A 13,468-nucleotide genomic window follows, 5' to 3' on the forward strand; every position below is an offset into this window, starting at 1 on the left:
AAGTCTAGTCAACGTCGACTAGTTTCCATTACGTCATAGGAACTCAAAACGCCATTTCATATTCTCTGAAAAGAAAAGGGTTTTTTTTTTGTACACAAAAAAGAACAACAAAATATTGGGAGCATATATTTTTGCTCCTACCATGTATCATATTGCTAATAAGTAACATGAAAACCCAAACTATTATTAAGCTGCAAAAGTGAAAGAAACGAGCGGCACGTAAAAAACAAAATTAAAATCAGGTGGGAGGGCGCTGTTGGTGTCCACCAGCACCCTCCCCCAATTTAATTTACAATTATATTATAATTATTATAATTATACAGTTTCTGGATTTCAATCCTGGTTTATGTCTAAGAGAACAAGAGCATCAACATGAGCAGGATGAAGGCTTGCCCGTTTTTACGTAATGGTATTCCCAGCAAGAGAGAAAATTCTCTCACTGGGAATGCTGGTTGCTGGAACAGCTAAATACCTTCTGCTGAGTTTAACCAAAAGGATAAATCTGTCCTGGTTTCTGGCCCACCTGGTTCGCCATGATGGGAATCTGCGGTAATGAAAAAAAATCACTGACCTCTTCGGCAGCTGTGGAGCATTGGGCTGATCTCCTGTCACTCTGGAAATGTGGCCCAAAAAGTTCACAAAAACCTCCTCGAGTCTGTTTTTTTCCCAGTCACCACCTTGCTATGAATACTGGGCATATCCTTCTCCTCCGCTGGTCACGTGACATGTGACACAATCACGTGACTGTGACTAGTCGACTCGAAATTTAAAAACTCGCCAGTTGTCCTTGAATCGGCTGGACGACTACTTAATTCAACCCCAAATATATACTTTGTATATATATATACACACACTGTATAACTATAATATCCAAATTGGACAAGAGGATAGTTCATAGTTTAAACAGTGTAAGAGACAACTAACAACAGACTCATCCAGTGTAAACCCGTGTCTGTTTGATAAAACAAGAGTATCACATTGATCACATTGTTGAGAAACTGTAGGGCATCATGAAGTGGATTACAAAAGAGACTAACTAAGCGTTAAAGAAAAGGGCACCTTCTCAGTCATGATACACAGTGAAGACTCAGTTGTTCTTGTCTTTGGATTTGACTGATGTCAGAGTACAATAAAAACCAGTTAATAAAGTCATTTTGGCATGAAATGCACTGCTTGATTACAGGGAGTTCTTCAGGTCATGGTCCTTTGAGCACTATAAAGAACATACATATAAAAAACAGAAGATAAGAAAACATTTGTTTATTAAGAAGTGGTCTGCTGCAAATCTTGATGTCAACTTCAACTCAGTTAGGAAATAATTAATTCTTCAAATGAAAAAGAGAAGTTAGGAGTGGGTCAAATTGCATCAAAGCCATAAAATAAAGGCTTGTCATTCCTTGAAGAAATGCATATTTTCCAATGACTTTCATGCCAGAGTTTAGAGTAAGATCATCATATGGTGAAACATACATCAGGTTTGTTTGAACTCAAAAAAACAATAGTCATGTACAATCTCTTGCAACATTGTGTCATGCTCAAATACTCTGCTATGTCCACATCACATTTGAGCTCAATAACTGTGAAAATGTCATGACTATTTTTGTGTTGGTGTCCTTCTTCAATTTAATTGACTTCAGAAGTAATGCACTTGAAGAATTTCTGAAAAATTCTTTCAGATTTGTTCTGCGGTTCACAAGATATTTTGTTAACATGAACACAATGTTGACTGTAACAGTTAGTACTAAAGTTTGAAGCAAAGATCTAGCTCAAGGATGAGTGCACATAGAGGAATGTGTTGTGGAAGACTGAATTACATTAACACTAGATTTTAGCACAATGTCCGTAAAGCTGACTGAATTATTGCCATGTTTGTGTTTTTATAGCCAACTGGCTCTGGTAGCCATCCTTGATTGGGTTGAGTTCAAAAAGTAATCAGAAGTGGATTTATATAAAATACAGTAGTCTCTCGCTACTTCGCTGTTCGTTTATCGCAAACTCGCTCTATCGCTGTTTTTCAAAATAAGATTGGACATGACGCACAATTGGCTGATTGATGGATGAGCCGCACGACTGGCATGGAATTTTTTATTAAAATAAATTAATTTCATTTATTTAGCACCTGCTGCACATTTGTGCAACCTAGAGCTGCAAAAAGAGCTTCCTTCTGCACTTTTGTGTAAGGATGCACCGATCCACTTTTTTTTTACTTCCGATCCGATCCTGATACCTAAAACTGAATATCGTCCGATACCGATCCAGTTCCGATATCATGATCATCATTGATTTTATATGAAGCTGTAATAATCTCCTCTCAAGTAAAATTTGTACAAATATATGCATGCATGTCCAAAAAGGCAACTTGAGGTAAGTTTTATTAATGTTGGATAAGTTTTAAAGTTAGAATTAAATTCTGCTAACACAAAATATGTTTCTTTTTATTCCTAGTTTTAAAGTGGATATTAAAGTGATTAATTTAAGTGATTGTTTAAAGTTGTTTTATATTTTATAAGGAGCAGATATAAGGATTTTTAATTCTTTCTGCACTCTTTTCATTCAATGTTTTCTTTTTGATCACTTTTTTTATTTTACTTCATTTAAATGAATGAATAAATTAATTAAATTAAATGTTAAATGGCTTCAAAACATCTGCTAAGTTCATGGCATAAACAAACAGACATGTTCCTGTTTTTAGTATTTTACATCACTTTATAATGTAGCTGTTCATGTTTTTAATGTATATAATTTTCAAATCATATGTTTTTTATGATTGTCTACTGTTGTACTGATAAATATCTCCTGGAGAGTAAACTATATCTTGACTGCAAGTCAAGCCCCATCCCTACTTTTGTGCAGCCCACACTTCAGGATAAACTTCCTGCTGCAGCTGATCAGCTGTTCTCCGTGCAGAGCATAAAAGTGGGCGTGGCCAAGAGCACTTGCAGGAGGCTGAGAGCAGCCGAGGCAGGGAGCTGAAATCATGACATTCTGTGCTTTTTTAGAGCGTCTAGAGTTTAGAAACATTGTTCAGAATATTGCAAGTGTGGGAAGGGTTTAAAGCGCATATATATACAAACCGGATTCCAAAACAGTCGGGACACTAAACAAATCGTGAATAAAAACTGAATGCAATTATGTGGAGATGGCAAATGTCAATATTTTGTTCGTAATATAACATAGATGACAGATCAAAAGTTTAATCTGAGTAAATGTAACATTTTAAAGGAAAAATATGTTGATTCAAAATGTCACAGTGACACACAAAGTTGACACCACGTATCTAATGGCAGAATTTTAAATAAAGTTCTTGTACAATGTGTTGCCATAGAATATGTGTTTAGGATCAGTCTCAGCTACTACCACTCTATTTAAGCTCAATTTCTGTAAAGTTGAATAATTTATAGATATTTTTTGTTTTTCAAAATTTTGATGCATGCATTTTTTTATTACCACTTTGAACTATTATTTTTTTTTAAGGAGGAATTACTGCTTTACACTCATTTTGACAATGTCTTACTCCATTGGATATTAAAAACTATAAATGTTAGTTTTGACGTCCAAAAGTAATTCAGAAACACTTTAGAACTCCAGTTTTCGCTCTTTATTTTTGTTCTTTTGAATAGGATCACTTCTTTTCAGAGAACTGTTAAGTATTTTGCAAGCAATTGTATATTTAGTTTCCTTGACAAGAACAAAAGATCTGCATCTCTTTTATTTGTTGTTCAACTGTACAACCAGAGTCGCACAGCACTCACTTCAGCTCAGCCTCCCATTGTCAAAGCAGAATGCTTGTTACATAAGGGGGAAATAATAATTACTGATTCATTCATGTGATACTTTTAGAAGCATTTTAAAAATTTTCCCAACTTACATCATCTCAAAAAGCAGGGTAATGCACAGAGCTATGATTCATCTGCAGAGACTGTGGTCATCCTCACTACACTATGTAAATGAGAAGACATTAATCTTGTAGCTTCAGTACAGGCAGCGTCTCAAACTAATGCTGTTCACTGAGATGACCTGATTGCCCCTAAATATCTTTCCTTCAACTAATACTGCTGTGTAGCCTTGAAAAAGACTGTAGATTACAAAACTGAGCTGTTCTTTGTTGGTATGTTGTCAAACTTTTGTTTTACACTGACAAAGAAAATAAATCAACCGACCTGCTTGTACTTTTTTCAATGAACTTTATATTTCTTTTCTTCCTAGCACCAGCCCTGCTCATAAGTACTATCTGGCCATGGACCCAGTGGGAGAGGTCCTCTATGTATCCGACACCAGCAGTCGCAGAGTTTACCGAGTCCGAAACCTCGTTCAGCCAAAAGACCCAGCGCGCAACCTTGAGGTAGTAGCCGGGACAGGAGAGCAGTGTCTACCTTTCGACCAGAGCCACTGTGGAGAGGGAAGAAAGGCCACTGAAGCTGCACTCAACAACCCCCGAGGTAATGATAATGTGCTCAGTGCAGTCGAAGAGCGCCGTCTCTCAGTCAAGACACAGTTTTCCGCTGCCTTGAGCTTGAGTTACATTTGTTGTCCCTTCAGACTGGGCTTACAGATTTGTGATCATCAGTCAAAGATCAGCATTTGGTAAAATTAGGTACACTTAGCTGGGAGGCAGAGTGTTGGCTAATTCAGTGAAGGTCAGGATAGAAATCCTGAAGCAGCAACAATCTGAGTCGCCTACATGGATTTCAACCCACCTAATCAATTTTGGGCTAAGAGCAACATTTGTACTGAACACAGAGCACTCAAACTGCAGTGATGATTTTCTAAAAAAAAAAGGGATTTTATAGCTGAGGAGTTATCTGTGACACGATGTTTGCTTTGAGCCTTTTTCTCTCTGAAGGTTTTAGTATTTGAAAAGTGATCTACAGTACATAGGCAAGCAGGCTGATATGGTCTGCTATCAGATGACAGGAATGTGGGTTACCTGAGAATGATGTTGCACATTTTTCATTGTTGCCTAAATGTATGCCAAAGAATCATGACATTATATTGGTTAGATACCAGTATCATCAATCCCACCTGCGTTCTGTTTGTTAGTGTGGATATTTGCAGCCAAGAAAGGGCTTGATATTTGTCCTTATTTATGAGTTTCCACCTGTATTAAATAGCATTTTTGCATGACTGTCATTTGGTGGTTTCCTTTTTATGCTATAGTTTAAAGGGAACTAAGATGAGGAAGAGGCAGGGCAACTGACTCAGGACCCAAAAGTTCCAGGTTCAATCTCCAGTCATTGCATATCTTGTGGTGTCTCTGAGCAGCACACCCCATCCCCGGGCACCCCCAACAGCCACCCACCACCCCCACCCGGGGAGAGCCAACCCTGCCATTGCATGGGAACACACAATGATGACAACACATTATTATTATTATTAAAATTTGTGCACAGAAGAAAAATTAAGTTGCAGTCAGATATATATATATATATATATATATATTTTACGATATGTTCCTGAATGTAACGACATAATGTGAATCTCATTGCATCCAGCAGTAAGTGAAAAGAAAAACATTCTCAAAAAGAGGTTGCTGCCTCAGTTTATTCTTGCTTGATTTCTTCTTTTGCTTGGGAAAAAAAATCTCTTGCAGATTAGACCCCCTTCACACTGGATGATAAAAGCATTACTCTGCAAAATGTACATTCATTTTGACAGCGATGTGCTTCTTGCAGGTCAGCTGCTCTGTGCTGGTTTAGTTTTTGCCACTCAAACACACATTATCACCTCATTTATACTGCTGGCTTGACATGTCGGCTCTTTCTCCAACGCAATGCAGCTCTGCAGCCAGCTCACCAACAACAATGCCCCACCTTTTTTAGTGTTTGGATGTTTTATGCTACACATTGTGGCACAATAGAATACCAAGATACATGAAGTTATAAAAAAGAAATATTGTTTACAACAACACAGATTTCTATCCTTTTGATTTATGTGCAAATTATCATCTGTCGAATAAACACAATGAAGTAATGCTCTGTTTTACCATACCAAAGATAATTATGGTACAACTCCAATAAGAATAAATGCATTCAGTTTTTATATTGACTGTTCAAATGAATTGTTTATATAGGAGTTGTATTTTCCAAATGCTAACTGCTCAACTGGTACAAGAGTTTTGGGTAATTGTGCACACATAGTGTCACTAATTTTAAATAAGTTAATAACTCAAAGCTTTGTGTCTTTTAAATTTGTTAAATAGCACTTGCACTGTGAGGGCTCAAATATTGAGCTGTCCTGGGGCATTAAAATAATGTTTAATTGGTTCAAGGACCCCACTGAGTACTGGCACAAAAACACCCCATCATGGTCCCAGCTAGCAAGGAGAAACTGACAGATTCATGCTGCTATGCCCTTTTCTCTACCTTTCAATCAGCTTTTTTTTTTAACATAAATTGATTCAACTAAGCAACAATTCTTTTTAGTCCACTCTTTGTTCATCCAGATTTAGTGATTGTTACTGTCAAAGTTACCTTTATATGTAATTGGCAGATCATTTCCTTGTCGTGCAAAAGCAAAATTTTCCCACTGTTATTTTTTGATTCAATCGAAGGAGTGCAAATTAAGCAACATATTTAGAGGCCTTTGCCACATTAGACACATTGCCATGTCGCAGTATGAAAAGCACAGGTGTGACTAATAATAACACTAATAATGATGGCTGCAGTCCATTCAGGTGCTCCAGTTGTGGTCCTTTGGTATTATTCATGCTGGCTCACTGTCAGTCCAAACACTTCACTGGAATAAGGCCATCATGGATGTTGTTTGCACCTGTGTTTTTCTTTCAGAAACAACTCCCAGTGTCAGAGCGAAAATAAAACCTGTTGTGTTACTCATGCAGTCCTGAAAAGGAAACAATCTTTTTATGCATTGTTTTTCCATCTGTTCACAAAGTACATGTGGCACGAATTATAGAAAAAATGTGTCAAGAGAACATTATTTATATATTTTGTTTATAGTCCCACCTCAGGGTAGAGCCGTGCCTCATCCATCCATATTGTGGAAGCAACAGCTCCAAGAGAAAGACCTTCTCTCTCCAGTGTCCAGCTCCTATTAAAAATCCCAATGCATCCTCAGGCTTGAAGGGTGACATAGCTCCTCAAATGGGTTTTGGTTCTGTTCCAGATGGATATGCTAAAAAAAAAAAAAACTCCAAAATGACCAGATGTTTAACCACCTCAGCTGACTCATTTTGATTTAAAGAAGCGGTGGATCTAAACTGATCTCCACCGGATGAAAAATGATGCTCACCTTATCTCTGAGGCTGGGCCTGGCCACCTTTCAGAAGAGTATCAGTCCAGTTTTTATGTCCATGATTTTGTTCTTTCAACCATGATCCAAATCTCCTGACTGTTGGTGATCGTTGGACTGCAAATGCACCTATAAATTCAGAACTTACATGCTATATAATTGTCACGTTAATATATCAAAGGCATTTGTGTATTCTCTTGGTACGCATGGCTGTATTTGGGGTGGAAGCTCCTATGTAGGTTTTCCATGGCAAACTGGTCTTAAGGAAAGGGATCAGATTAAACAGGATCCAATAACTTCAATAATGCAAGACTGCAGAAAACAGCTTACTCTGCTTGGAATGGAGAGGGCAGGTCACCTTCAGAAGCCATGGGGGGATCTTGCTGTTAAGCACCTGGTAGTTGAGTCTTGGCTCCTGGTGTTTAACTGGCTAAGTTCAAAAATATGCTACTTACATGTGGACCCACTTCCTATGGGGAGAGAAGATGTAATAGGGCACAATGTGAGCTGGGTGGCAGGTGAGGGTTGTGACCTAAAATGATGATTCTTAGAGTTATAGTGTGACTTCAGGTACATGGAATGTCACCTATCTGGTGTGAAGGAAGCTGCATATTGTGAGACTGTGTTAACTAGATATATGGAGTGCCTTTTTCCTTACAGTTTGGAGGCTGGATCCCAGATACTGGAGAGGGGCTTAACTCTCTCTTACCGTGGAATGACTTAGCAGAAAGGGCAAAGAGGGCATTGACTTCATCAGTCTGAGGAGTCACAAACTGTTTCCCCACTGAGCAGCACACTCCCATAGTGGACCAACCAGTTTGCTGGTGATAAGATGATTTCTGGGGGCCGCCCTCTCCCCCGAACCACTTTGGCTGTGGCTGCCTGGGAGGAGTCGATTCTTTATCATGTTCTTAAAGCAAGAAAAATCTATTTTAATGACTTATAGCTTCACTAATAGCATAGTGTCCTCTACCTTACAGCAGAAAATAACACTCATATCACAAAACTTAGAACTAATAAAATATGTATCATGTTACAATTTTCAAAATGCAGATAATCCTGGAGATACATCTCTAAATGTATCCACTCAAAGCATTATCCTAGATTTGTAAAATTAATATACATTGTTCAGACATTAGGCCTGGAGTGTCAATGTGTGATTGTGTGTTTGATCAGAAGTTTGTGGGCGTGTTTGTCAATGTGGAAATATGCTCGGACATTCAGCTGCAGGACTAAACAAATACACTAAATTAGTCAAATGGCCAAAAACTATTGGAGATCGTGCAGAGATTGTGTATGGAGAAGTCTGCCTGACGAAAAGTGTGGCACTTTCTTTATGATAGATTTGTGGCCAAATGGCGGATGCAGGGGCAGAGTGGAGACTCTGGTGGGAAGACACCTGCGCGGTGACATATATTGCAGTGGGAGGGATTTCCCAAACTCTGCATCTGTGTCCAGTAGACTATAAAAAGTGTGTGTGAAAACGAATGTCCCAGAACCACGAGACTGTGAGTCGACTGTTCGGCTTTGGATGGAGTATGTCGGGCCCTTAAGTCCCCCACCCTCCATCAATCTGTGCATGATTTGAGCTAACTTACATAAAAATAGTTGAGGTACCATCTTCCATTTTGGCATGTGGGTGCATCTAGATAACGAAAAGGTTCCTTTCGAAAATTGGGTTGCTAAGATGGCCACCGCCATGTATATGTAAACTTTGTGAGCTGGATAACTTGAAAAATAAGCAACAGACCAACTTCCTTTTTAGTTTTTGGCTGCATAATGCACATGTACCACATGTGGTGCGAGTTACAAAAAAAAATGCAGACTCTGTTAAGAAAAGTTGTTTTTTTTTCAAAAATCTTGTTGCCATGGCAAAATCCAAGATGTCACCACCATACATATGTGTAAATTGGCCACTATGCTTTTTAGATTTTATTGTGCTTAAAAGTAAAATTTCCTCAAATGATTGGGGGGATTGATGCAGAAAATTACTTTATTACTCTGGCCAAGGCCACCATTGGCCAACCCTGGCTCCACCATTGCACCGGATGGTGGATAAAATTGCTCCTCTTGCTCACCAAGATTCGTTACTCTGTCCCACCTTGGACAAGAAAAGAAAAGGCTGCCTCTCTTCTTATACACAGTGTACCTCCTGCCCATGTGAATATCTAGCACCAAAAACATTAAGGTTTACTCAGATTCCCTGTTCAATTCCACTCGAGAAAAACACTCTTCTCAAAAACTATCACCTTTCAAACCCTTCAGTGATGGGGGACATTAACGTAATGCTTGTTATATTAAATGTTGTTGGGAAAGTATCGTTATAATCCTCAAAGCCTACAAGTTGGAAGTTGGAGGAAGAAATACATACCGGTACTTCAAATCTCTTATTCCCACAGTGGCACAATTTGTAGAGCTGTCTCTTATCAGTAAGCAGGTTGCAGGATGTGACATGTGTGACGGACTTGGAAACAACATTGTGCAGATATACTTGTGGTAGTGGCATCATGCTAATGTGGCCTTTTCTTCTGGTGCATTGCTGTCTTCTGATACAATCTGAGAGATTTGTGCCAAGGCAGGTTGTGGTACAATCATAGGCATATGTGGTAGCATTGTCATAGGATTGTGCCCCTGATATTTAGAGCATGGTGAGGACCCAGGAGAATTTCTCAAGTGTGCAGACAAGTAGGGAAATATCTTTTTTGAGAAGAACCAGGAGCAGAACATAATGATTGTCTTTTCACTTAATGGGGCTTTTTTAATTGAGCAAATTGACACTTTCTAATAGGTCATGTAGGCAGTGGATAGTACTAATATAGAATCAGAATCAGAATCAACTTTATTGTTGTTGTACAGTTAAGTACGGTGAAATTTTGTTCCGTACAGCTGTCTGGATAGACGGAAGTGTACCGGGGCTGCAGCTTCCAATAAGTGCTACCCTTATCAAACCCTTATTGTCCAACATAGTTCAATTTATACAATTCAAGGATATAACGTCAACAATTTTATAATCTTTATTTCTTTCTGGGTTATCAAGGCAATAAATCATATTATCATTAATATCAAGATCATATTTCAAATTAATTTAAAGTTTTTGACTTATTTACAAGCTGTAAAATAATGATGGAATGTCTTGATTCTAAAGTATAAGCAAGGATTAATATGGAACAAATCCAATAAAGCATTGATTTGCCACTGGTAAGATCAAACTTTTATTGTCTTTAATTATCATATGATACATTAGCATGGTGGTTTATTATTAAAATGTTGTTTCCATTTTTATTCCATCCATCCATCCATTATCTTTACCCGCTTCTTCCATTTTGGGTCACGGGGGTCACCGGTGCTCATGTCCAGCAATCACTGTGCGAGGGGCGGGGTACACCCTGGACGGGTCGCAAGTCCATCACAGGGACACATAGAGACAAACAACCATTCACTCTCGCACTCACATCTAGGGACAATTTAGAGTTACCAATCAGCCTAACATGCATGTTTTTGGTCTGTGGGAGGAAACCGGAGTACCCGGAGAAAACCCACGCATGCACAAAGAGAACATGCAAACTCCACCCAGAAAGGCCCCCGGACCGGGGTTTGAACCAAGGTTATTTTATTTTTTTATTAATTTTACTCTTGATTAGTTTTAATGATCTCAAATGCTTTGGTTAGTAGATGCCAATTGGGCAAACAATCCATCCATCCATCCATCCATTTTCTTCCGCTTATCTGGGGTCGGGTCGCGGGGGTAGCAGCTTAAGTAGGGAGGCCCAGACTTCCCTCTCCCCAGCCACTTGGGCCAGTTCTTCTGGGGGAATCCCGAGGCGTTCCCAGGCCAGCCGAGAAACATGGTCCCTCCAGCGTGTCCTGGGTCTTCCTCTGGACCTCCTTCCGGTGGGACGTGTCCGGAACACCTCACCAGGGAGGCGTCCAGAAGGCATCCTAAACAGATGCCCAAGCCACCTCAACTGGCTCCTCTCGACGTGGAGAAGCAACGGCTCTACTCTGAGTCCCTCCCGGATGATCGAGCTTCTCACCCTGTCTCTAAGGGAGAGCCCAGACACCCTGCAGAGAAAACTCATTTCGGCCGCTTGTATCCGAGATCTCATTCTTTCGGTCACAACCCAAAGCTTGTGACCATAGATGAGGGTGGGAACGTAGATCGATCGGTAAATTGAGAGCTTCGCCTTTTGACTCAGCTCTCTCTTCACCACGACAGACCTGTACAGCGCCTGCTTCACTGCAGACGCTGCACCTATCCGCCTATCGATCTCACACTCCATTTTTCCCTCATTCGTGAACAAGACCCCAAGATACTTGAACTCCTCCACTTGGGGTAGGACCTCCTCCCTGACCCGGAGAGGGCACTCTACCCTTTTCTGGCTCAAGACCATGGCCTCGGATTTGGAGGAACTGATCTTCATCCCGGCCGCGTCACATTCGTCTGCGAACCGCTCCAGCGAAAGCTGTAGATCACGATCTGATGAAGCCAATAAGACCACATCATCTGCAAAAAGCAGAGATGCAATCCTAAGGCCACCAAAACGGATCCCCTCAACACCTTGGCTGCGCCTAGAAATTCTGTCCATAAAAGTTACGAACAGAATCGGTGACAAAGGGCAACCTTGGCGGAGTCCAACTCTCACCGGGAACAAGCCCAACTTACTGCCGGCGATGCGGACCAGGCTCTGACACCGGTCATACAGGGACCTAACAGCCCGTATCAAAGGGCCCGGTACCCCATACTCCCAGAGTACCCCCCACAGGGCCCCCCGAGGGACGCGGTCGAACGCCTTCTCCAAGTCCACAAAGCACATGTAGACTGGTTGGGCAAACTCCCACGCACCCTCCAGGACCCTGCTGAGAGTGTAGAGCTGGTCCAGTGTTCCACGGCCAGGATGAAAACCGCACTGCTCCTCCTGAATCCGAGGTTCGACTATCCGACGGACCCTCCTCTCCAGAACCCCCGAATAGACCTTACCAGGGAGGCTTAAGAGCGTGATTCCCCTGTAGTTGGAACACACTCTACGGTCCCCCTTCTTGAATAGGGGGACCACCACCCCGGTCTGCCAATCCAGGGGAACTTCCCCCGATGTCCACGCAATATTGCAGAGTTGCGTAAGCCAACACAACCCCACAACATTAAGAGCCTTAAGGAACTCTGGGCGAATCTCATCCACCCCTGGGGCCCTGCCACCGAGGAGCTTTTTAACCACCTTGGTGACCTCAGCACCAGAGATTAGAGGGCCCGACCCAGAGTCCCCAGGCTCCGCTTCCTCAGTGGAAGACGTGCCGGTGGGATTGAGGAGGTCTTCAAAGTATTCCGCCCACCGACCCACAACATCCCGAGTTGAGGTCAGCAGCACACCACTCCCACTATAAACAGTGTTAGTGGTGTACCGCTTCCCCCCCTTAGACGCCGGATGGTGGACCAGAATCGTCTCGAAGCCGTGCGGAAGTCGTTCTCCATGGCCTCTCCGAACTCCTCCCATGCCCGAGTTTTTGCCTCAGTAACCACCCGAGCCGCATGTCGCTTGGACTGCCGGTACCCATCAGCTGCTTCTGGGGTCCCACAGGCCAAAAAGGCCCGATAGGACTCCTTCTTCAGCCTGACAGCATCCCTCACCGACGGTGTCCACCATCGGGTTCGAGGGTTGCCGCCGCGACAGGCACCGACAACCTTGCGGCCGCAGCTCTGGTAAGCCGCCTCGACAATAGAGGCACGAAACATGGTCCACTCAGACTCAATGTCCCCCACCTCCCTCGGAACATGTTCAAAGTTCTCCCGGAGGTGGGAGTTGAAACTCCGTCTCACAGGAGACTCTGCCAGACGTTCCCAGCAAACCCTCACAATACGTTTGGGCCTGCCAGGTCTGACCGGCATCCTCCCCCACCATCGGAGCCAACTCACCACCAGGTAGTGATCAGTTGACAGCTCCGCCCATCTCTTCACACGAGTGTCCAAGACATGTGGCCGCAGATCAGATGAGACGATGACAAAGTCGATCATCGAACTGCGGCCTAGGGTGTCCTGGTGCCAAGAGCACATATGGACACCCTTATGCTTGAACAAGGTGTTCGTTATTGACAATCCATGGCGAGCACAGAAGTCCAACAACAGAACACCACTCTGGTTCAGATCAGGGGGGCCGTTCCTCCCAACCACACCCCTCCAGGTCTCACTGTCATTGCCCACATGAGCATTGAAGTCCCCCAGCAGAAC

The 13,468-nt window shown here is 41.9% G+C and overlaps 1 protein-coding gene across 1 annotated transcript in view; it reads left to right on the forward strand.

The window, feature by feature from the left end:
• Positions 1-13,468, forward strand: part of tenm1 (teneurin transmembrane protein 1) — a 439,293-nt gene that overhangs the window by 309,188 nt on the left and 116,637 nt on the right. Inside the window, exon 22 of the mRNA XM_037675401.1 lies at positions 4,207-4,439. Within this exon, the coding sequence (XP_037531329.1) occupies positions 4,207-4,439 (233 nt within the window). The remainder of the gene's footprint in view (positions 1-4,206; positions 4,440-13,468) is intronic.

The sequence above is a fragment of the Nematolebias whitei genome, chromosome 4, assembly GCF_014905685.2.
Source record: "Nematolebias whitei isolate Nwh7 chromosome 4, NemWhi1, whole genome shotgun sequence".
Lineage (NCBI taxonomy): Eukaryota > Metazoa > Chordata > Actinopteri > Cyprinodontiformes > Rivulidae > Nematolebias > Nematolebias whitei.